The following is a 26,091-nucleotide window of genomic DNA, read 5'->3' as shown; positions in this document are numbered from 1 at the left end:
TATAAAACTATTTGGTCTCAGAAGTGTCAAGATAGAGCCAGTAATTCATTTGATTTCGTCTTATAAATGTCTCTCAGTTTAGAATAAGAATCAAGGGACACATGAAACACAGGGTTTCCCCATACCATAATTCTTGTGACCATCTCTGATCAGTCGCTCTGGGAAGCAGAACTGAGGAGGTGAAGAAATAAAGAGGAAACCTTGTTGTCTTGCTTCAAACGGGCGCTTTGTGTTTGAAGCTAAGAGGATGCTGCTTGGTTGTCTGCATCAGTCCCCTGACACTCTTCTGCTGTTGCTTCACAGACCCAGTTGCATATCTTGTGGGGTGAAGCGAGGTCAAGAATTTGGGGGAAGTTAGGCAGACAGAATGAGAACGCGCTTGTCTCAAAATAATACTTTTGTGACCTGATTACATGGAGCATGAAAAGCGTGTGTAGTTTTTATACAGTATGTTGTTAACCATGGACCAGTGGATGGATGCAAAGGACATGGCATGGAGGAAACTACAGCTACACACTAGCATGTGAGTTACACCAGTGTTGTTGCTCTTTTCAGTTGGAACAGTGGCTCCAACTCACATCCCATTTTTAAATCTCAGAAATAGTGACAGCAACCCATAGCAACATTGGGGGGCAAATAATTAATTCTTTGGGCGCCACGGTGGGGGATTAGGAAGGGATAGGAAAATGTATTCTTTTTTGTATTCAGCTATCCCATTTGATATGTTTGGATGGATGCAATTTTTAAGCATACAATTAAAATGAGGTAGTAAAAAGGTATAGTACAATGCCACAGGTTGGACACCAGTGACAACAGCTTGTATGATAAGATGGATATACCACTGTCACATTTTTTAGTGAAATATGTTTGGAGATCACTGCTGGAAGGAGGAGGAAGCATGACAGTCTTAGGTCTACAAAACCGGTCTACAAAACCAGACTCAAAGCTTTACTTTGAACTGAATGTCAACATCAGCCAAGTAATTTTGCTCATAAAGCTAACATGCTGAAGTTTACTGAGTTAACATGATAGCCTGTTTACTGTATAGACTCATTCTGAATTTTAATTTAATCTGTTTTCATGTTCGAATTTGAGTATAAAATACAATTGTATGTCGGACAGATTTAGCTTCAGCTCATAAACAAAAGTAGACCTACTAAGCTAATAACAGTGAGAAGAGAGCTTGGAAAATATTCAACTGTACTGTAGTTCTAAAGCTCATTAATAAACATCTGGTTAATCTTCACTAAAGAGATGTAAAAACTACAAATATCACAGGGGGCTATGTCTATTTCATGGCTAGACGGCCCACTTAGCTAAGCTAACCATGTCATGAGAGAAATATCAATCTTCTCACCTAACACTCAAGAATGTAGACAAGGACATTTCACAATAACTCAGCTGTATTTGCCACTGTTCTGTTGTGTCTTTCAGTTCAATGAACAACTCTGAGCCTGCAGAGATGTTCAGCACTAAGAGAATATCAAATATATCTACTCTAAAAGGAAAGTTGCTCCACAGCATCTTTGTACACAGACAGTAGTTCTTTGTTGTTTAGTAGAGCCTTGGTTAATTAGAGCATTGTTTATGTTCTACAACATTGCAGTGGATGCACTGTCAACAGTCAACCTGTTGTTGAAGCTGTGCTAGGAAAATGTAATATAGTGTAATTAAATGCTTAAAGTGAGAACATGGAGTTTTTAAAATACACCATTTCACTACACTTTACAGTCTGTGCACGCCTGTGTGTGTGTGTGTGTGTGTGTGTGTGTGTGTGTGTGTGTGTGTGTGTGTGTGTGTGTGTGTGTGTGTGTGTGTGTGTGTGTGGGTACACAGATGGGCAATTACAGCTGTCAACACGACTAACATACTGATTAAGTGGAACAGTAATATAAGAATGGCTGTGTTCCAAGTCAGCATCTTTCTTTTAACCTTGCTGACTCTTCTTTACAAATCTCAGGGGAAGTTAAAGGTTGGTAAAATTCCGTGATCATGACGACATTGACGATAGAGGTCGCTTTGCAATTGAGAACGTGTCACTGCAATTCAATTTAGAGTTCAGTGGAACAGTTACACTCCATTGATAACTGCCATAATGTTCCATCAGGACAAACTATTAGTTACAAGACAGGACTTCAATCACACACTGTTCTTTACAAAAGTCATTGACACTGAGCTTGAGAAATCAGTTCCTCTAACTGTCAAACTGATGAATGAAAAAATGACGATGATGTCAACACTTAGATATGGATGCAACTGGAATGATAAGTCTATTATTAAGTCTATTACTATTATTATTATTATTATTATTATTATTATTATTATTATTATTATTATTATTATTATTATTATTATTATTATTATTATTATTAACTATTTCCTACATCGTTTAAGACATAAAGGGTCAAGGTGCATACACTGTATAGTTATTTTGTTTATCTTTATCCATGCATTTCTTTATCCACCTAATGGGCAAAGAGTAATGAGTATAGGAATAGTAACAAGTGATATGTTGTGTAAATGAGGGTGTGGTTTCCACTTGCCCTTGGATATTGTTCCGTTTTGCACATTATTCAGTGCCTGGCTCATCAGATTGAGAGTGAGAGGTCAGAAATGTATTTGTATTCATTTCATGATATGCTTGTAGAATTAGTTCATCCATGAAAATAAAAATCACAAATACAATCTGTGAAATGCAGAACCAGCCAGGCATGAAATTCCTTTCTGAGGCTCATGAAGCGATGCAGCAATAAGTAGTGTGGGGAATGAAATAAACCTGTGAACAGAGGCATCATCACTGATGGAATAGAAACTGTGAGATCTTAATCTAGCGCCCGAGGCAATGCCCTGGACTGTGAACTGTGAAAGCCCAGAAGATTTAGCCAGACATGAGGATAATATTGTGTTATTTCCTGTAGTCTGGGGTCAAGGAATTTATGAAACAATGGATTCTCTACATCGACCTTTGCTCAAATTCAACCTTCAGACCAAACAGAAACTGTGTTCTGAGCCCCTGATGGACACAGTACTAGATTGAAGCCAAAGCTCCACTACTTTCAGCACCAGCACCACAAGTGGATTACATATAAAGTGTAATGTCAAGACAAACAGGGGTGATCTTGTCACCTGCTTTAGAGGCATTTGATTCGTTTCGAAACCCCGGACACCAAGGACAAAGGGCCAGATTTCTCATCACGGGAACCTTGCCAGCTTCAATTAGTCTGGCCGGCCTTAAAAGCTTTACCTTTATTCTGCCAATGTCACCAGGTTGAGGCAAAGCAGAGACGAGCTGTTTGACCCTGGCAGTTAAAAAATGAGCTTCATTTTGGACTTAGTGATGCACAAAAGCTTTTTAGCGGCTACAATTTATGAGCAATACGTCTTTGTCGTTGTCAAATTTGGACCTCTGCCTCAACAACATCCATCTTATTATACAGATGAAGGAGTACTGAAGAATAAAATTTAAAAATCTACGGTCGAGCTTTTGTATATCTCTGTGAGGTCTTTTCTTTGACATAGCACTGCTTTGAACTAAGTGAAAAACCTGCTGATCAACAAGTTCCTAGAATTCATCCTTAGAGGAGCTCATCAAACTAAACTCACTAAACTTCACTACAATCCATCCATAGTTGTTGAGGCATTTCCAGAATTCAGTGCCATACATTTTATAGACATCATATTACATTGGATAAGTAAAAACCATGACCTACAGTAGAGAAAGATACTTTTTATACGTCATCCTCTTGGTACCATGAAAGTTTAATGCTGCGTTCAAGACAACTCGGAAGTCGGAAAAAAACGAGCTCCGAGTTGTAAAAAATGAATTGAACGGCATCGAACTCGGAAATTACAGGTTGGGAACTCGGGTATTATATCAGAGCTCCGACTTTCCGACTTGACGTCACGACAACATCAAAACATGGCGGCCCTCGTCTTAAACGGTTAGGATTTAGACATTTTAAGTTCTTTGTTGAGGTTTAAATGCATATTTTTGTGTATTATTGCAGTAGCCTATATGAAATACGTTTATATTAAGCTGTGATTGTTGTATTGAGTGAAATTGTGGTATGTGACGGAAATAATGTTTAACTGTTATCAGGCTGTAACATTATATGTGCACTCATCTGTGGCGTCTCCTCTCCTCCAAAATAAACATCATTTACTGCTGCATTGATTTTTCATATTCAGCGATGAGCCACAATACGCCAAACTTCCTTCAGGTATCCATGTTTTTTTTCCTTCCGAGTTCCTGCAGCGTGAACGCAATAATGTCGGAAGTCGGAAATTTCCGAGTTGGGAATCCCGACCTCCGAGTTGTTATGAACGCAGCATAGTTTCATAGAGATCCATCCAAGGTGGTCCAATGACCAATGAAACAATGCTGCTGTTCCTCGAGCTGTGCAGCTAATGTGGCTAAAATTAAAAAAAAAGAAAGAAAGATAGTGTGTCTATAAACATATGAAATATCTATTCCCTCTGTGTTACAGTAAGTCAGGCGAAGTGTGTGGCACAAATTAAAGGCCTCATTAGTCCACTTCTTACCTCTTACGCTGTCTCAAGTGGAAGCAGACTAATGGGCAGGCTTTGCAGGGACTTGGCTGGAGCACAGTGCAGGCTCAACAGGAAACTGAAGCCTCATGGGAATTTCACTACCACAGGACTCTCGCTGCGCTCCTCTCTTTCAATGCCAGACAATTTGGGTTGAGTTAATTCTGGGTCATCTCATTACGCCTCACACTAGAGGTGACAATGAAGTCAGGTGGCTTTATGTGGGCTGCTCTCCAGGAGATTGGACCGGATAGCTCATCAGTAATCTTCCTGAATCGGTTCGAGGTATGACCCAATTATCTCTGGCACAATGAACAATGTACGGAAAATTTCCAATTTCCTGTGGTAAGCACAATTTGACTTGATAACATTTAGTGCAAGATGCAGATGATTCAGCAAAAATATAATTTCCTAAATGCATAGTTATCATTTTATTGCTACATGAGCAACATGGAGCTGAATAGATGAAGTGGAGGTGTTTGCACTGCAGAGACCCAGGTAGAAAGACCCCTGCCAACAACAGAGGGTTGTAAAAGAATAAATCAAATATAATCAAAGAAAAACATGGATTTTGATGTTCAGAAAAGAGAGATGTCTCGGAGGGAACAAAGCCCACTGAGCTGTACATTATAAATGGTGCTGATGCTGCACGGTGGCCTGGTCACTTACATTCTTGAAGCCGCGGTAAAGGATCTGTAGCTCCTTGCGGGAGAAACGTGTCTGGGCTTCAAGCTGCTCCAGGCCCTCGGGGCGATGGCGGACTGCAGATAGTTCAAGCTCATCTTCAACGCTGTCTGGAGAGGAGGAGGAAGAAGGTCAGAATGTGAACAGATGCTGCGAGTCTTTGCTAATTAAAATTTCTGAGGCTGGAATTTGAGACATCCCATTAGACCCCCACCCCCCAAATATCACCAAGAGCTAAGTAAATAAACCTGGACATTTGCAACTTCTCCAAAATGCCACAGTTTGCCATGACATGGCCTCAAAGTCTGGATAACCTTCACCGTAACAAAGAAAATACATAAATTTGAAACGATTTCGAAGCCCCTTTTTCTCCTTATGATATCAGGTCCTTTTATTTTCAAATGCTACACAAAAACCAAACAAAAATGTGAAAGGCGTCTTAGAGGTAATTAGTGTTATTGAGACCCCGGAACACAGTCTTTGTGGCAGAGTGCCTCTTCATAAAGGAGGGCAGCTGAACCCTGTGAAACTTTTTAATGGGGCTGTAATGATGGCAGATGCTGTCTCGGCCCTGTCAAAGACGGCGCTGTCCCCGCAGCACGGCGTTTGACTCGCCTTGTTGGCGCAGGAACTCTCATATACCTGAAGTGTGACACAGTGTCTAAATGCCTCATTAGCTCCAAGGGTCTGATTGTGGCCCACAGCCAGAGGACTACTGTATCAAAAGAGCACATTTAACCTGCTGCTGTGGAGCTAATGCTCTGCATTCAGAGGTGATGTTGGGAGATATTCCCTCCAATGTTGGCTTTCATTGTCAAGACAGTCCAGAAGTCACACACACACACTCACTGCTGAGGAGATGAATGTGGTGAGGATATTCAGAGACATGCAAATTTAGCTTTTTGTTGTTGTACTGTAACAACCTTGGAGGAAATTAAAATCATTTTGACACGCAAAACTGAAAAAATAAATACTCTCATCTTTGTTTATTATCAAGGCAAGACAAGGCAATTTTATTTGTATAGCCCGTTTTTACAAACAGTTTGTCTCAAAGGGCTTTACATGTCATCACAACACAACATCCTCTGCCCTTAGACCCTCACTTCGACTGAGGAAAAACTCCATGGAAAACCCTTTTAACAGGGAAAAATTGGAGAAACCTCAGGGTGAGCAACAGAGGAGGGATCCCTCACCCAGGACGGGCAGACGTGACATAGATGTTGTTACAGACAAGAAAACAGTTTATAGTTTGTGACACAGAATGTGGGATTCAAAAGGTAAATGTTTTCATCTATAAACTACAAGAGAAAAATGTTCTATGTGAAATGTAAAGCAAGTAAAAAGGATTAAAAAAAAAGAATATTGCAGTTGAATCTCAGCCGGTGCATTCATGTGTGACTAAATCCTATACTGAGTGTGTGCACCCTTACCGAGAAAAGGCACAGAGGGGAAAAAGCATCTTAGATAACAACCAAAGACAAATCATCACAGAAGAGAGACAGAGAGAGTGAGAGAGCCTTGGAAGAGCCACTTGCTTTGATTACTGGAGGATGCCTTTTTGGCTGTGGAGCATGGAAAGAGCCTCATGAGTCGTGCTCTCACTCCGCGCTTGTGGACAATCTGAGGGTAACCTGGGAAATACAGCATTAGGTCTTACCCACGCATCTACTGTAACAGCCTGAGTGCAATTCTGGGCAAATTGGACATGCAAGAGGTGAAGGGGTATTTAAGTTCACACAATATAGAGATAAGACTGTTTCTCATAGCTGCTTCTTCAGGACAACAACACAGTGGTTTTGCACTGGAGGATTAAAGCTTCACCAGGCAGCTCCGAAAGCCAGCACCAGTTTTTAAATTGGCTGACTTAAAAATCCCGCAAAGTTTATGAAGTTAATTTAACGAGCACAAACACACACACACACAACTGAACTAGAATGAACCTGAGTTACAGGAACTGTGAGTCACTGATAATTATCCAACCACCAGCATCGCTGCTGTAGAGTATTACAGTCGTGCTCGCAGATCTGTGACGCTAAAATTAGCCGACTGGGGTAATTAGCTCAGTGAGCGTGTTGATGTTTAGCAGCCAGATACTGTTGACTGTGGTCACTGTCTGAGATCAGGATCTAGAGCACTGGGTCACATGACTTATTAATGAGTCTCCTAGCACGCTGTAGGTCATCGGTGCACAGACATACGATAAGGTGCTTCTGACCTCACGTCAAGGTGGAATTCAATATCACATCAGGTGTCTGCTCTTTTCACACAGCTCTGGACAAAAGAGCGTTTTCCCGGCTGCGACACCGTCACGTAGGTGTGACAAAAGGTGGGATATCTAAACTGATGACCACGATACACAAATAATCAAGTGTTATAGCCTACAGTATGTGGTGCAGCTCTTGAGTATGAAAGCTACAGAGTAATAAGTTCACAGGCTTGCCTCAGAGCGCACAAGACCATTTCCCCTCCCGCTCCCGGCTATTCTGAAAAATTTAGTGTGAGCTTTGATGGCAGCTGTGGGTGTTCAGATGAGCCCTCCGGTGCTAAAAACCATTTGTCAATCACACAGGCACTTCATTAATTTCAAGGTTGCAGGTAAAAATAATAGCAGAGCTTGGCTTGTTTATAATTAGCAAACCTAACGTCAAGACGGCTGATGGCGGTTTTAAGAGGCCTCTGTAAAGCAGGGTTCAGACGGGACAAAGTGGCCACAATGACATCAGTGAACAGAGGTTGTGAAAAGTGCTTCATAAATCTGTAACCTGGTCTGGCAACATGGTGGAGGTCCAGCAGGAAATTGGCTGTGAGCTGAGGAATGGCTCTGTGTACAACTACTGCCCAGGAGAAACATGATACTGTACCTGCAAAATACCTTGTTGTGTTGTGATCATAGGAAAAGTCCAGAACCCTAAAATCAATACCACAACTTATCAACATCAATGTCTAATTGTCTATTGATTCATATTGGATATATGAGTGATAATCAAATAATAATAATAATAAAAAAAAAAAAACCTTAAAGGAATAGTTCACTCAAAATTGAATTTTGGAGTTTCAGAGTCCTCCGTGGCTTCTCTGAGTTACAGGGGGTCTCGCCGTAGCAGTGCATGTCCATATAACGGTTGCAAATGGATACCAACTGTCTTCGTAACAAAAAGACACACCAAAAAACATCCAAATACCTCCATGCTGCTCGTATGTAATGTCCGTCTTGTATTGAAGCCCCGAAATGCGAAATTATTCTGAAAAAAATTAAATAAGTCTAATATAAGTCGCGAGATTTGGACGAACCGGAAAGAGGAGCTTATTATAGACTTATTTAATTTTTTTCAGAACAATTTCTCATGTCGGGGCTTCAATACAAGACGGACATTACATACGAGCAGCATGGAGGTATTTGGATGTTTTTTGGTGTGTCTTTTTGTTATGAAGACAGTTGGTATCCATTTGCAACCGTTATATGGACATGCACTGCTACGCCGAGACCCCCTGTAACTCAGAGAAGCCACGGAGGACTCTGAAACTTCTCCCAGCCCTTAGTCCACATGAGGGGGAGTAGATAATGAGTGCAATTAGAATTTTGGGTGAACTATACTTTTAACATTCTTTATTTGCATTCACCTTTGGACCCTTCAAAGCTATAAAGTGTGTTTAGAGTTCACACAATCAGTCAGGCAAGTAGTGAGGCTGCAGAAAGAAAAAATACACAAACACATCTACATACAGTATAAAATAAATACATCTACAGTCATGCTATCAGCTCTGTATGCTCATAATAAGGAACAGCAGAGCTTTAGGCAAAATGCTTAAAGCAATGTTGGTATGCTAATGCTACCAGAAACGATATTTGCCCTCTTCAACACTTCACCTAACATGCAGAATATGCTAATTAGCACTAAACTGAAAATACAGAGCTGAGACTGAAGAGAGTATCATCAGTTAATTATCAAGTATTAATGTACATAACACATTTCTGGAAAGCCATCCAATATTTGAAGATATATTCACTTTAAACCAAACGCCCTCCTTTCCAACGGTGATTGCAAATTACATTACAGTATGACTTTCTGTGTTATTCTTTGGTGCGTTTTATTCTGATGTGATAAATGTGAAACAGAACAGTTTGAGACAGAGCGCAGCTTGACCACACACAGCCTAAAGCATTATTTCAAACCGTTGCCAAATATATTTTGTTGTTTTTCAACAAACCTGGCAAAGACCCCCTGGCAGAAAAGTTTCAAAGTCAAAATCTGCTGTGGCCTCGGCCTCTTTCACCCTCGCAGCGCTCAGAGTTAAACACTCTGCAGACAAAGAGCAGATGGTTAAAAGCTCTTGGCTCAGAACTGGCAGAGTGTACACAATGACCAACATCACAGCGCACAACAAAATCCAAGAGCTATAAAAAAAAAAAGAAAAGAAAAAAAGAAACACACTGTTGACAGTCTGGCTGTCAGCTTTGGGCCAGTTCTCATCACCTTCTGTAATGACACAATAACTTTGAGATTTAGAGGATGAGGAGACTCAGTGAAGCTCTCATCTGTTCTTGTTAGCTGCCTGACACACACCTTCCTTCCTTCCAGAGAGGAGAAGAGACGTCTGAGTGCCCTCTCTGAGCTTCAACTAGACAGATGTTGCTTTTGTTACCAAGATATATTAGTCTTGACAGCGAGCTGGCTGGATATGGACACATTACTGTACTACACAGAGGCATCCTTTCTAACTCAAGGTCAGACTTCAATGTCTTCTTCAGCACCTTTAAAACACCGAGTGTGGGGTGCAGTGCACACTGTGTCTGAAAGAATGAAATCAAATGATGTGTGCCATACTGTAGCTAGGAGAGCGAAGCTGAACCAACACACAGGCAATAGAAAATGATCTCTAAAGTGGAATAAAACAGCATGAGTGACACAGCACTTAATCAGACAGGAAAAGAGCATGCAGTCATGGCTGTCTGATTAATGTTTGCCCTTTCAGTTTATTGACAGAATGGATCTGACGCTCCAGTACTGTATGTGTATGATGATGTGGAGCGCAGCGTGTGCGTCCTAACCCACAAAGATCAAAGTTCACCGTCCTGCTGCTGCAGCACCGTCTCTTTCCAATTTATTAGAAACCCTGAACCCTGGTCGTTGTTGTCCTGAAGAATCAAGTGTAAGCTACGCAGCAAGAGGATTATGCAGCCTCTACACATTTGACATGTTACTGATGCAGTCATTACGTGCACACACATACAAAGTCATGCCATACTTTTGCCTTCCTTGAAAAAACGAGCAAAAAAAAAAAAAGAAAAAAGCAAAGCTTGTCGGGTGACTGCTTTTACAGTGACAGGCTGTAGCTGACGAGACAGCTCCTCAGGAATGTAATTCATTGCCACCTTTTAGTAACAAAGCTGCCTTTGCCTTTTGCCCCGCAGCAGTACAAGAGAATGAAAGTGAAAGCCCTCTGAGAGCTGTAACAAAAAAAATGCCTCAGCAAAATATATAACGTATAAAAAAATCTGACATTACCACAGAGTCTAGTGTGACTATACCTTTGTAGGATCACACACAGGATCTCATTCATCAGTGAGCTGACTGAAACACGAAATATACTCAAAAATGAATGTGAAAATATTTCTCTCCAATGTGAGTCTGGACTGATCAATCATAGTTCAACTGCCACGCTCCATGATTCAAGAGTCATTCACCTCAAAGGTAAAGTTAAGCTGGAGGGCAAAACCTCACTAGCCCTAAATCAATTGGATCCATGACCTGAAAGAGAGCGGCTAATAAATATTTGATAAATCTATATCATGTACAAACTAAAATGTTGTCGGTTAACCACGGGCGGCTGCGTCAGATCAATAAATCTTGGGTCAGTTCTTGTGCTGAAGCACACGGTTTGATGAAGGGAGCTGCTGAGCTTGCTGCTTCTTTGTTGTGTTGTGAGGGTGTATTATATGTACAGCAAGTGCTACATAGTGGTAAACGATGGCCTGGGGGACCATGGGATGTGTGCAGGTAATAGAGTAAGTGCAAAAGCCCCATACTTGGTTTAAGATTCAAATGAAAACTATTATTAATAATGATAATAATAATACATTTTATTTGTTGGCATATTTCAAGGCACTCAAGGTCACCTTACACATAGATAACAGAAAACATTGAACAGATCAATGATCAATAAAGCTTAAAGTTTTTTCCCAATGTCATACAATATAGTAGCTACATGTGTGTGCATGATACTAGCACCACAAGATTTTCCTCAAGACCTACTGTTTCTGTGTGTGTGTGTGTGTCTGAGATGAGGTCTTAACTCACACTGTTTAGCTCCTCTCTGTCCCTTTAGCACCATGGCGCCAAAGAAGGCGGGGCTCACGAAAGTAGGCCATGAATCCAGTGGAGCACAACTTATCTTATCTTACAGTTTACATGATAGTGTTACGGGCAGCAGCAGCGAGCGTGTGAGCCTACACAGCTTCCACAATGGTTGGAAGATCCTTGGCCACACTTAGTCAGTGGCTCTGTGTTACAGTTAATGGCCGAATTAGTCTAATTGCAAGAGTCTGGGTGACCTCTGGGTTTCTGTCAATGCTTCAAATATAAAAGGCCTTTTTCCACACTGGTAACGTGAAAACCCCTTTGAATAATGGAAAAGTCTTTTGGTTCCATTATTTTTCCCATTTTTTGTGCAACAAGTGACACCAATATTCTCAAAGATACACCAACATGCCTGTTTTTGTCAATGAGTCGGCTGAATACCCTACTAGCTGATAGATTAATGGAAATTGGAAAATGTAGCTCAATTAACTAATTGCAGTGAAAAGAAAAATCCAGTCAAAATGTGTTTAGTATGAAAAAATCAGTCTGAACAAGACTGAGAGTTGCTGTGTTTAGGCAAAGAGGTGATTTGAGCTAAAAGCTAAAAAGATCCTGCTAATATTCTCACAATGACAATTTTAACATGCTGAAGAAAATGTGCCACTTGCGACAGTTATCATTTCAACACTAGTTGTACTGGGAGCATTGGATTGAAAATAATATAGAATGACTGGAGGATGGACAAGACAAGATCTAAATGCTCGTTAACATCATTCATATTTTTTATGATGAAAAAACAAACATGACCCTATATTGCTTATTTACTACAAAAACCAAATCATTTTTAGCCACAATCAGAATTTAAGCATTTTAAAGGTTGCCTGTAGCTAATGAATTAGCACATTTTTCAGGAACACAGACAATGTGTTTCCCTATTAAAGGACCAGGTTCCATTTGACTGTAAATGCAGACTTCAAGCAAAACATTTCAATATCACTGCTTGATTGATCTTATATTGTTACATGATGTTTGACAGTTATTGATGCACTGTTATTAAATAATTAGTACAGCTAAAGGTGCAGGTGTGAAATACAGCTTCTAATCAAGACAAGTCAATAATCAATAACCTGATAAGAATGTGTCTCGTTTGACTAGAGGATTTGTGACTGTTTAGTCCTGTCAAATGAAACTGACATGAATCAGACGGATGCAGCTGCACTGAGGCTTCCCATCGATGAGCTCCCACAGCTGATGACACAACATCCAGTCTAACGTAACACCTGAACCACACTCAACACTGATCTTATCTCAACCTGAGCTCAGCTCCTAATATGGGCTGTTCTGACTCCTGGCAATACAACACAGAGCAATCAAACACCAATCTAAGGGTTTCCAGTTCAAGGCTGCGCTGTGTCTGCAGTTCTGCCCATGTAAGGGCAAAATATGCAAACGGTGGACAGGTATGGATGACGAAAGCAGCATTAGCTAGAGATGAGATCAGTTACTTTCAGGCTTTAAACTGAAATTACAATTTATCATCTCAGGGAAATTGGAATTTGAGTTCTCGTGTTCCATTATGATTTCATCATATCTTTAGGCACATTATAATCACAAGTCCTTTTCTGAGATATTTTATCAAGTCATGTCCCATGTCTGAGTGATTGAAATGGGAGTGGACAAATATCTGCCCTTGAATCTTTCTGCATCTTCATGGTCATGGTTCAAAGTGGCTCCTGGTTCACAGGTTATTTATCACTGCAGAGAACTGGAACTCTGGCATTGATGATTACTAAGTGATTCAATGGGAAACTTAGTCAGTGAATGACCAGCGATATACTGTGGAAGATCGATGGGTATATGGATGAATGGATAGATAGATCTAGACATATCATCTGCTACTTCCTACCCACTATCCCCACTGGCATTTGCTGTAAAAATACATAAATTAAAGTTAATTCAAAAAAAGATTTAAACATTTTACATTTTCACTTTGCTTCTTCGACAGCCCCTGTCTCCTTCTGACTTTCTCATTTAACAGCAAACACTATAGAAGGAATACTGTGACATTTTTACTGTCACACCAGGTATCAAAGACATTTTTTCCAGGTGTTAATCTCTTAACACCTTAATCTGTCTCCTGTAGATCCCACAACAGATGGTATCAAAGTCAGAATCATGAAATTGCTGTTACAAGCAAAGATGTTCTCCAAGATGAAACACGTTTCATTTCGCTGTAACATCGGATTTGAATTGATGAACTGAATAAACACTAATAAACAACTTAACATCCTGCATGTTTTAACCTTAGCCTCAACTCATTTTTTCTGCTTCAAAACTATTCAATCTTGCCCATGCAGAAATAGTATGTCTAAATCAATTATTCATAATCAATAGGCTTAAAAAACAAATGGACAAAAAAGAGCTTGTTTAATTAAAAAAAAACTCTAATTTAGCTGAAGTTAATGATTTGCCACATTCTGATGGATCAATACCTCTTTTGATTATGGATATAAACTCTCATTTCACTAAAGGTCAAATCAATATTAATACCAGTATACACAGAACATTTACAGAAGGTCAAATTGTCATATGGTCGGTTACACAACTGCAGAGCCAAAGCCTTTTGGTTAAATTCAATCTAAGACAATAAGCAAAGGAGCCAGAGGCAAGGAGGCCACGCTTAAACCCAATATTTATGGTGTCTGAAAACAGCAGGTCCACTTTAACACCTTATTCCAGTGTCCCAAGTCCCAAGGCTGCTTGTTGTTTTTGAACAAAACAAGGACAAATGTGACAGACACTTGGCAGCTAGCAATTAACTGAAATTACACCCAGGAAGACGGGGGATGTGGGGGCAGATGAGCAGCGGTGGAGTTTATCCATGCTGGGATGATTCCCTCCCATTAAAAACAAGAGCAGAAGGACAGCACACTGACCTGCTGACCTGGAGTCACACCAACCTCACTGGCACAAGCCACCCAGCAGAATACTAACATTGGAAAAGCCTTGGGTTGCCATTATGATTTATTGCTTCCATCAATAACACATTTGCCTATGGACAGTCCAAACTCGATGCAGCAGTTGCCAGAAAAAGTGTTTAAAAGCATAAAAAAACACTTTGACTTGAATGTGAAAATGTTCTCAAACATTTGGGCCTCTCTGAATAGATATGTGATATCAGTTGTAATTTAATTTAACACTGTTCAAACGTTTGGGAGGTTGTGCTACATGTCCTTTAGTGGAATGGGACATTTTGAATGGAGAAAATGGAGAAAGCACTCTGTCCATACTGCAAGGCAACGAGTACATGAAGTTTCAATGCTCTACTGTGAAATCACAAAATATGCTGGTGCCACCAAGTAAATTGGAGAAGATACGAGGTGGTTTATTCCATCTGCCAAAAACAAAAATTGCTATAGAAATATGCCAACTGATATCAAATGAGTGAACAGTGAGAGGGTGAAGGGAAGTGCGACAGCAAATCTAATGCCTGCATACCCAGATCCGCCTGTAGACAGGAGATAAAACATCTAGCTCCTTTACAGAGGCTGACTTCGCCTTTCCTGAGGTGTAATAAATTCCCGTTTGCGGCACCAAATATTTTCTAATGCTCCAAAACAAATTATAGCCGACATCCTGAATACCAGAGCTGCCAACGGTGGACATTTGCTGATTATATTCTGCTTCTGCAAGTGTTAGATCTGCAGATCCAAGTCAATAAAAGAAAAGTAATTCAAACACAGTCCCCACTGTGTAATGAGAAAGGCTCGTTTTATATCAGATAAATCACATGGGCGATGAGGGAGGTGGATACAGATGTGCCATTTGTTCCCATTTGGTGGGCCCCAAATACAAATAAGCTGGAAGACTGGAACCGGAGAGAGCGATATGTCATTCCTGTTATTTAATAAAACAGCCTCCAGTTCCTTATGGCAGGCAGGGAAATGGCAGAGAAAATGGAGTGAGGAAGAGGAGAGAGGACGGCTGGGTCACTGCATGGCTCGTCTTTAAACCGAAACCAACTGGACACATAAGTGAGATCACAAACAAGTGTCTGTGCCATGGCCCTAAATAAAAACACTGATTTGCATTTTGGTGAGATATGTATTTACTTATCCTGGGACATGACACTAAGTTTTCAGCTTTACTGCCAATGATAAAAGGCAGATCCAAATACATCTGAGTCCAACAAGACTGGAAATAGAACTGTGTAAACATCCAAATGGATTAAAGCCTTGATGATTCCCCTAAGGTTAGCCAAGTCTCCAGACTGCAGCCATTTAGTCATATTTTGCAACCATTTTTGGAGACAGTGCTACTAAATTTTAGAACTACGAGCACCACAGTGACTTGCAAATGTGCCCTTGGTTTCCGGCTGAGCTGACACGAGGCTCCTGCCATCAAAACAACGTGGGACGGGGACGATTCTGCGCATCGTGCCATCGATCCGCGTCGCCTCGCTCCCGCTCGGTCCTTTGGTGACAGTGAAACGAAATATTGATTCATTTTCTCAAAAGAAAAGATAATTCAGATTCTTTTGTGCCAGAAGTCTGATGAGGATGATTCACCAGCAGGTGTTGAAAAAGACGGGTTTTCATTTCATTTGGTTGGATGTAAAAGAAGACTAGTGCACAGATAAAGGACTGGACTTATCTATCCTTCATGATTGAGAGAGATTTACAGTGACACTGATGCGTAACTCAAAGAAATGTTAGTGTCCTCAAGTGGAAGAAGCTAATTTTTCAGCCTTAACATGGACAGATAAAATGCTGTCCTTTACTGTTGAGAACTGAGTGTGAGTGACTGCGCTGACTGGAGTCCTGGGGACTGGATGCCACGGTTCTTTATGAGGGAGAGCATGCTCTCACGCCGGCCATAATGACACACCATCAGAGAGCTGAGGCATTTATTGGAATCTGGGGGAAAGAGCAGTCCGCGCTTTTAATTGCAATCATTTGTCACTTTGAAGTGTTTCAATGATAGTGCGTCTCTGAGAAAACCTTGCTCTGCATTAGAAGGAAAAGGTTCTCTGCCCTTTCTTCTCCAGCCATTTTAAAGATTATATGGTGGAACAAGGGAGGAAGTTTTTATCACACTTCAGCCTTAAAAATCCAGAGCTTTAATGGCAAAAAAAAACAACTGGAGGGGGATCAGGTTGTTATGACTCATTTCTATGTGAGTCATCAGTATTCTTGTTGCTGACAGAAAACTCAAACTGATGTTACCAGCCACTCAGAGAGAAAACTACATTCATATATTTATGGATTTCATTATGACAAGATATTCACCATTTCAGGTAAAGAGTCTGAGATCCCAAAACAACCATTCAGACTAGAATCTAGTTTTCTTTATAAACTGCAGCAAAGAGATGAATAGGAAATCCAGACCTGGCCGATAAAGCATCTCAAGTGGCTGAGAGGGCTGCTTACCTCTCCTACTTAATTAATTACTCATATAACAATGAGGTTTTTACTCGCTGTTGTAATGAAAAGGTCACTGCGAGCCAGTTTTGTGACAATGATTCATGATATGCAACAACATTCAATGAAGTTAGATTGTCTTTTTCTGTATATCTCCCTGTGCATCCATTACTTCTTACATGATCATTGTTTAGTGTTTAGAAATGTTTAACTATTATCTCATGTGCTATCTCTAAATTCTCCCTGGCTTCACAGCTGATGATGTACGATGTCTTATCAAACTTGATGCAAATGAAGACTTATCCCTGCACAGCAAAAGGTTCCAGTATACCATCCAAGTCAGTGGTAATGAGATTGGTTCACTATACGTACAAGTCAGCACTTTCTATCCCAGTGTCCCACTTCTCTTTAAATTAGTGCACCCAAGTGAAGTTTACAGGCGATTTCCCCCTCTTTCCTTCCATCAGAAATGTTATCTTCAATCAGATGAGAGTGAATGCACTCAAAGTTTGGATAGAGATAGAAACAAAGGCATCACAAAAAAACAACACTAAAAAATCTGACTTTAAAAAGACACTGCAAGAAGCATTCAAAGACTTTTTTTTTCCAGCCTTGGAAATTAGAGGGAGCTATAAAGTCTCCTACATTCAATCCATCTGGAGAAAAAGGCAAATATTTTGCAATTAGCTATACTGTTGGCAAGGAGCTACTGCATTATGCATGAGAACCTATGTCCTTGGCTTAATTATTGAAAATATTGTTACTGGATTCATGTGGCAACATGATTATTCATTTTGTTGGCTAATTAAAACACAAACGTGCTGAATGGGCACACTTGGTATACAGCCTTGATTGAAAATAAATACCACACATGCAGCTTCAAAGCTCTAGAGATTTTATGAAAGAGTTGATTTTTTTTTGTCTTTTTATAACACTTAAGCTTTAACTGTGTATAATCTTATTTTAATAAGAGTAATGGTGTGCACAGAGATATGTGAGATTTGAATTAATGAGTACCACAAGACTCAACAAACATTTAATATCATCTGAACTGCTGCTTTAGAGACACTGTACATTTACATTATGCTGCATCCCTGCTCTGCTATAGCACAGAGGTCATAATTAAATACGTCTTTAAGAATACAACCTGCCTCCAGCTCCCTCCTCCACCGAGAGCCTTTAAGCTCTGTAATCATCCATATCAGATTCTTGGCTCAGAAGCATCTATCATCCTCCTCCTATCAGAATTTATTATCTGTGATGTTTTCATCAAAACTGATTGCTTGAGTGATACTTGTCCTTGCTTTCATGACTCGAATAGACAGGACAAGTCCTCTTACTTTCAATAGGCTCCACAGCTCTGCACTTTTTTCCCCTCAAAAAGACACCAGAGGGACCAATAACTTAGGACACCGAGGCAAAGGTTAAGTCAATCATGTCGCCGCTCTAAATAGGAATCCTGGAAAACAGCCAAAGGGTAATTGGGCCAGTTGATTGTTGTCCTTTAAAAGGGTTGGTAAGTGGATGAACGATTACAGTTTTGTAGGGAAGCTGCTGCAAAATATCTCACTTCACTTCCTATAACTTCCTGAGCCAATGTTTCCATTTTTTTAATCTTTTAAATCGCGTTGCTTGCCCAAGTAACAATTAGATTTCTTCCTGTGATGGACGCTGCCTATTAAATTACCTCGGCCTGATTTTAAATGGCATCATATGAAATAATGAAAAAGCTATGCTAAACAGCTAAACGCTTCAGTGATGGATGTGCGACTCAACAAAGAAAACACTCCCATAAAGATATTTATACCACACCCATAAAGTGTGTGAGTGTTTATGTGTTCAGGAAATATACACACTTCTGCAATTAACAAAATGAGAACACAGAAGAACACACCGCAGTATTTGATGGTGTTCTCTGGTGGTGGCCAGCCTACATTAAATGACATCAACATTACTTGAATGGACAATGAAAAAGTAGAGTAAAGACTGTGCCTAAACCCGTCATCTTTGGACACAGTGATTCTCATACTGGTGGTCAGCCTTGTAGCCACTTGATGGGATTATCCACGACAGGCACGTCAGAACTGTTACATCACAACTAAATGCCAAACAACAGCAGAAAGGTCATTTATAATTTTGTGTCAGAAATATTCAACAGGCCTGCTCTTCACGGTCTAAAGTCTAAAAACTCAATGTTCCACCACCTGTTTCAGACCTGACAGTATTTATTTCCCATGTTCCTCCAGTGACCCTTCCAGTGCTGATGACAGTGAACCTCAGAGGATTCTTGTGTTTGACCAACAGGGTGAAACCTGACCAGGGTTAACCCTCCACACTTAAAATGTAACTTGTGCTAAGTGGACTGCTTTAACCTTGATGAGACAAGAGTAGAGTATCCAGCTATGCTACTGTAGCTCTTCTGTAAGGCTATACTTAGACCTAGGTACTCGCACTGGGTGAAAGGTCAAGGAGAAACCAAAGTTCTTCAGATTTGCCCTCTGGGGACCATCAATATCTGGATTAAAATATGTGGGAAACTATTTTAAATGGCTGGGGTCGAATAGTAATTGGGAAATGTATTGATCAGGTGGCTAACCAGCATTATAATCTCATCTCAAGAACCATGATGCACCTAGCTTTGTTATAAACACACAGTTAATCATGTGCTTTGGTTGGAAAATGAAGCAAAACTGATCAAATCACTGACATCACAGACCTGCTGCTCATCACATCAGTTGCTGAACACCCATATGTGGTATCAATAAAAGTCTCTATTACTCAATTAGCTATGAAGTCACTGGCCAACCACAGCCGTGACCTGTTTGTAGATACACCAAGACGCCTTCCAGTAAGTGAAAACACACAAAACCTGTGCAGGTCAGCGCTGACACTAAATCTCTCTGCTGCCAGCCCATAAATCCCCATCAAGGACACAGAGAACGCAAGAACATTGTTAGATGAATATCAGCAATAAGACGCTCTCTGTGCTCCCGCCTGATAATAGCATGGCGGGTCCAAATTGACACAGCGTTCCATCCTGGTTGGGCTAATAGTGGACTTGTGTGTGTGACTGAGAGCCGTATGGGGTTGTTGTGGGTGCTGTGTACGGCTGAACCAGACAATTATTTATCATTGTGTGACAGATGATTAGTCTGTACCCTGTGAGGCTTTGCTCAGCACTTTGCACTAATGACTCTGTGGTACGAGTGGAAGTAGAAGAGCACATATGTGTGGAGACGATCTGTACGAGATATTGCAAATTCTAATACTATCCTTGGCACAGTTTGTAGGAATACCTGCAGACATCAGTTCAACCACATTTCTAATTAAATTGAAAGTCGCTACTCACTCTGCTTGCCAGGCTTTGCTCATATTCACAGTACAGTGGTCTGGTGATTGTGCACGGTCTGATGCAATGATCTTCTTATATTTCTCCAACAGTGAAGCGTGCCAGTGGCGGCGACAGGCTGCTAACAAACTACATTTCCAGGTTTGAAGTCCTTACAATGTCTGCAGTAGAAGTGATCAGAGTGTACAGTTCCTGTCCCAGTGGAGCTGCTCAGGTGGTCGGCAGAGGAGGGATGAGATGGCACTGGGCAGCTCCCAGCTGTGAACATGTCTGACTGTATAAATGTTAAGCAGAGCGTGCACGCTCAGTGAAACACTTTCCTTGGGGGTTTTATGGAAGTAAAAAGGTAAAATAAAAAAGAAGCCTTTTTAGTTATTGCAGGAGGTGACAGCTGCATAAAGAGATTTGTGGTGCAAACATGTAAACAAAGATAATTCTCTGTGAATGTATGGAGACATGAAGCAGTGATTCAGTGGTCACTATCACTTTAAAAGACGGAGGTCCTGTGGCCCCTCCCCTCTCCTGTACTGAGCTGAAACAATTAGTTCAGCTGATTAACTGATTAGTCAATTAAAGGGATAGTTCACCCAAAATTCAAATTTCACTCATTATCTACTCACCCTCATGTTGACTAAGAGCTGTGAGAATTTCCAGAGTCCTCCGTCCCTTCTCTGAGTTACAGGGGGGTCCGCGCAGCAGTATTTGTCCATATAATGGTTGTCAATGGATACCAACTTTCTTCGTCCAAAAAGACACACCAAAAAACATCCAAATACCTCCATACTGCTCGTCTGTAATGTCCCTCTTGTATTGAAGCCCCGACATGAGAAATTGTTCCGCCAGCGGTCAGCGCAAATCACGCGAGATTTGTACTGACACAGGAAGAGCAGTGAACTGAGACACTGGGAGCTTCCGCTACAAACAAGCTTAAAATATAGACTTATTTAATTTTTTTCGGAACAATTTCTCATTCAATACAAGAGGGACATTACAGACGAGCACTATGGAGGTATTTGGATGTTTTTTGGTGTGTCTTTTTGGACGAAGAAAGTTGGTATCCATTGACAACCATTATATGGACAAATACTGCTGCGCAGACCCCCCTGTAACTCCGAGAAGGAACAGAGGACTCTGAAAATTCTCATGAAAATTCTCTGAAATTTGAATTTTTCTATCCCTTTAACAGAGAATAAATCTGCTTACTTCATCTATTTTTTCTAAACTTTTATCACCGCAAAATGAGTCATTTCAGGTTTTAAATTGTTGGCTTCTTAAAGATGAAGAGATTAATTTGAAAAATGAATCAACACATTAATAGTCACATGCAGCTCCAGTGAAGTTAAAACTGAAACAAAACATTTGATCATTTTAGTCATTAAATTAATCAAATGTTTTTCTGGTCTATTTGATGCTTTTCTGTCTCTTCTATGGCAGTAAAATAAAATCATTTTGCTCTAAACCAAACTGGATTCTGGTCATGAACATTTCCACTACGTTGTCATTTTATAGATAATATGCTCAGTGATTAATTAAGAAGATACTCAACAGGTAGTAATTGCTGGCTGTACCCCTGATAAATGAATCCATCTGCATTCAGAGCAAACAGCATGACAGATCCCAGAGCAGTGATGTGTTTAAATGCATCTGTGAACTCTGGTTTTCAGGACAATTTCCATAATTGCAAAATGTTCTGACTCACTTTTAACCCTCCTCATCCCTCTCACATGTCCCCCTTCTCCTCCTGAACAAGATTCAAACACATGCACCACATCAATATCTGTATTGACGGCTGCTCAGGTAGCAGCACAAGCCTAGATGGCAGTTTGTGGTGTAATTACACTCGGAGACATCTGTGCAGAATACAGATTGACATCAACGGGCAAACGCGCACACGGGCTTTGACATCTATATCATCTCACCACGGAAAATAATCAATATCATGTCGGCTGCTTTTGGAAACGCGGTGTGAGGAGGAGGAGGAGGCAAGTTTAAACTCGCTGCTGTTCCGTGAAGCAAATAAACTGTTCGAGGTCCGCTGTTCCTCCACATGAACACACTGCTCCCGTGTGCCTTTGTAATTACACAGCCACAGCCGATACACACACGCTAACACCTCCACACCATCTAAACACTTCTCCCAGGTCAGGTCAGCTTGTTCCTACTACTTGTTATTATGGTCACATGGTCACTTTTTCTCCTCTATTGTCTCTCTGAATATACAACTAGCTTTAGAGGCGTCTGACTGATTATCTTAATTAGAAGATAAGGTGTGTTTACTAAACAGCATTCTGATGAATGGGGTGATTTTAAGCTCAAACTGCTTACTATGCTGCTCTATGTTCTTTAATGAGACTCCTGCAGTAGCTCCAAACTAAACTATTTATTTAGGCCTGACACATTCTGTGCTCTTACTTAGTAGAGTATGATTGGTTTCCCTCAAGTGCACAGTGAGATGCATATACATGAGGAAGCTGCAGAATGAGCTGTTGTACACATGTTACCCATACTCAAATACTATGTGCAGAACAACAGGGGAAACTTCCTTATAAACTAACATGAAGATCAACTCAAAGGCTTCAAAATGACACCAGTGGTCTCTCATCTCTCAGTACCTAACTCTGGAAATTCAATCAGAACTTGCCTTTCAAGCTTTTCAATTTCTGACACATTTTCTTTCCTATTCAAGCTCTTCCTGCCTCCAGTCACATCTCAAGCTTTCCTGCTTTAGTTTGGTGACCTTAATTAACTTGTCAAGTTTTCAAATTGCTGTTTGAGAAACCTCAAGTCTGTTTCAAAGGAGCTCGAGCAAGCAAAGAGTAACTGAGTCAGGGGAACAGAAGCAGTACATCGAGGGGAAATGACTGATTGGAAATCAAGTTTCACAACACTTTGCAGATCTCTTAACAAGCAGTTTTCATTACAGATGTGTCCGTCTCCTCATTTCTATCATCCTCTGCCTGACTCTTCCTGTCTCTCCGTGTGTGTCTTACCCTCTGAGAAGCTGATGAGCCCTAGAAGGTGCAGCAGCTTGATGGAAGCAAACACCAGCACCACGATGCCCACCGTCTGCAGCCCCTCTGTCTCCCAGATTGCATTCAGCATCGCTCCACCCTCGGCCCACTCCGTGCCACCATTCCCGGACCCGAACCCGGAGCCCGAGCCGGCCTCCTCGCCCTCGGGACCGCCGCCAGGACCAGTGTTGCCACCCGGCCCCGCACTCCAGTTCCCCTGCACCCACTCCAGTGCTACGCCGGCCCACACGCACGGGCCGGGCGCCTCCCGGCACCCGCCTACTGCCCGCTCACTCCCTAAATCCAGTCTGGGCAAGGGGTTCAAGTGGGACCAGGTTAAAGAATCAGGAAAGCAGGAGCTGGTCTCGTGAGGAGCCTGATGTCATTAAGGGTCTCTCTGATCCCGAGGGGCCAGTGAGGATTTAGAAAAGCGGTCCAGTTGTGCTGATCTCAGCGCCTCCTTCTTTTTCTCTCCTCTCTTCTTGCAAATGAGGAGACATGTGAAAGCAGTGGAAAAGCAGAGGAGGAGCAAACTCTGCTCTCGTCTGATAGTTTGTAGCTCTTTCAGCCACACTGACTGCCTCACTGCAAAGTAAAGGGAGGGAAGATGAGAGGGAGTGGATATGAGTGAGGGAGTAGGGAGGGTGGGTGTGTGTGTGTGTGTGAAGGGGGGTGGGGGGTATTGAGACAGAGGCAGAAGGGAGGTGTGGTGCGGTGCAAGAAGATGCACAGCCTCTTATGAGCGCTTCATGTTCATATAAACTGCAAACACGAGAGCAAATGCAAATTCACCTCGAGACAGGACAGAGTGGCACTGAATGTTAACAACATGTCATTTGTCTTTTCTGACATGTTTGTGTTGAGACATACGACTCTGTGATCCTACGATTAAATCATGAAAATGCCTCTATTTCCAGGATATGGGGAAAAGGGAAAAACTAAAGTTGCAAATGAGAAAACAAAAAGCGGGAAAAATAATAAATCCACCCAGAAGAGAAGACCTTTCATTTCTTATAAGACGCTCACTATAATCTACTTTAATCACACACATAAAATATATCTCCCATGCTTCAAACCACTGTGGCTTCTCCACAGTGGTGAAGCTTTTTCGAAACCTTCCACTTTTTTTCTTTAAGGATTAAAGCTATGAAAAAAAACTATTGGTTTCATACATATAATATGAACAGGGAAAGAAAATGATAGAAAAGCCATGTCTACCAATTCTGCCCTCTCACAGCTCAATATAGGCGAGGGAAAGAGGTGTGGGGGGAGTCAATATGTCTCGGTTGTCTAATACACACCGATGGATGGGCATAAGGAGTGAGGAGAAAAATACTATTGATCACACTGCTTCATTAAATGTAGACACTTCTTTTCAAAAGGAGGTTAAAACCTTTGAGATGTAGAGAAGTGATGAAGAGAACTAACAAAGTGAATGTGAGGGTGCTTCATATGGTCGGTGTTTGTACAGTAGCAAGTGAGTGAAGACACCACCATCTACTGGCCCTGTGCAGACTGTCACTCACTATCAGTCCCCATAATATTACCTATACACACACATCTATAGAAAAAAAAACATCTGAATTATTTAATATTTAAAAGAATTTATCATCCATTAATGCCCTCAACATTATACATGATTAACCTCACCATATAAGCTCAAAACATACAAATGACTATTAAAAGCTCATTCATTTGCAACTCTAAACAGTTTTCAAATTGAACATGTAAATTCTCAGCTGTGTTTCCTTTTGCTTTCATTCCATCTATTGTGGGGTCACATGAATTAATTCACACTCGGCCCATCTGCTGCCGCTCTCTCGCAAAATGAAAAATGAGAGACACAATTCTGCTCCCCCCAAAAAAAAAAAATCTTTGTGAATAATTCAGCATGATGCCATTTGAAAAAGAAAATAATATTCAGCAGACACACCCTACTTAATCTGAGTAGCCCCTGGACATACGAGGACTCATTGGTATGTGCAGTCTCATCCAGTCAGAGTCAGAGATACACATTGACAATACGACCGTCTGTGGAGTGGTGGGAAAATATGACTGGGACTCATCTCAGGGACCATTCCGTATTGTGTACAATAACTAAGGACAGCCTGTGCTTGTGCAATAAATTCAAGTGTGTCTGTTGTTCATAAAATTGAATTAAATAAATGTCACCGCAATAAATGGACCTTCCATTGTTATAATTCCACATTAGCCCACAGAGTCATTTCGTCCAAGGAATGCGAGCCAAGAAAACATCATTCCAAAGATTTAGAATAAATTCCCAAAACTGTTGCAGGCGAAGGGGAAACATTAAAGCTGCCCTCATAAATATTTATATATTAACAATGCATCAAATTAATGTATATGTGAAAGAGTGTGCTCAAACCCACAGAGAATTATCACCCAACTCAGTTTACCTCATCTCGATGAAGCACTCTCACTTCACTCTTCCTGTTTTATGTCCTGCAACTTCTTTGTTTTGATTCATTCTCACTCACTGCTCTCATCAGCTTTGTTTCTACCCACAGCAGGCAGCTGTTTCCAGTCACAGCACTCGAAAAATCCTCTTACTGCTACTACTGCTACCTGCCCAGCGCCAATGACAAAGTCAGGGACTGGATATTGGTCCTTTGAGCAGGTAAGGAGCCAGATATTGTTGAATACAGAGTACTAATCATCAGGTGGCCCCAAACCGAAACACAACTCCAAATGAACGGCCATGTTCATCGTCTTGTTTTTTTAAATTCAGAACTGTTCGCTAACATGCTCACCATATCAAT

At 41.0% G+C, this 26,091-nt stretch overlaps 1 protein-coding gene across 4 annotated transcripts in view; it reads right to left on the bottom strand.

The window, feature by feature from the left end:
* Positions 1–26,091, bottom strand: part of kcnip4a (potassium voltage-gated channel interacting protein 4a) — a gene marked incomplete at its 5' end in the record, with an annotated part of 146,560 nt that overhangs the window by 5,273 nt on the left and 115,196 nt on the right. For 2 of the 4 annotated variants that reach the window (XM_083992712.1, XM_083992714.1), the window contains one exon: positions 5,218–5,342. In XM_083992712.1, coding sequence (XP_083848838.1) covers positions 5,218–5,342 — 125 coding nt within the window. Of the gene's footprint in view, positions 1–5,217; positions 5,343–6,763; positions 6,864–23,290; positions 23,418–26,091 lie in introns of those variants that run through there. The other 2 variants (XM_083992713.1, XM_083992715.1) reach the window with 2 other exon arrangements.

The sequence above is a fragment of the Trachurus trachurus genome (genome assembly GCF_905171665.1).
Source record: "Trachurus trachurus genome assembly, chromosome: 18".
Lineage (NCBI taxonomy): Eukaryota > Metazoa > Chordata > Actinopteri > Carangiformes > Carangidae > Trachurus > Trachurus trachurus.
This window is presented reverse-complemented; position numbering and strand designations above follow the sequence as displayed.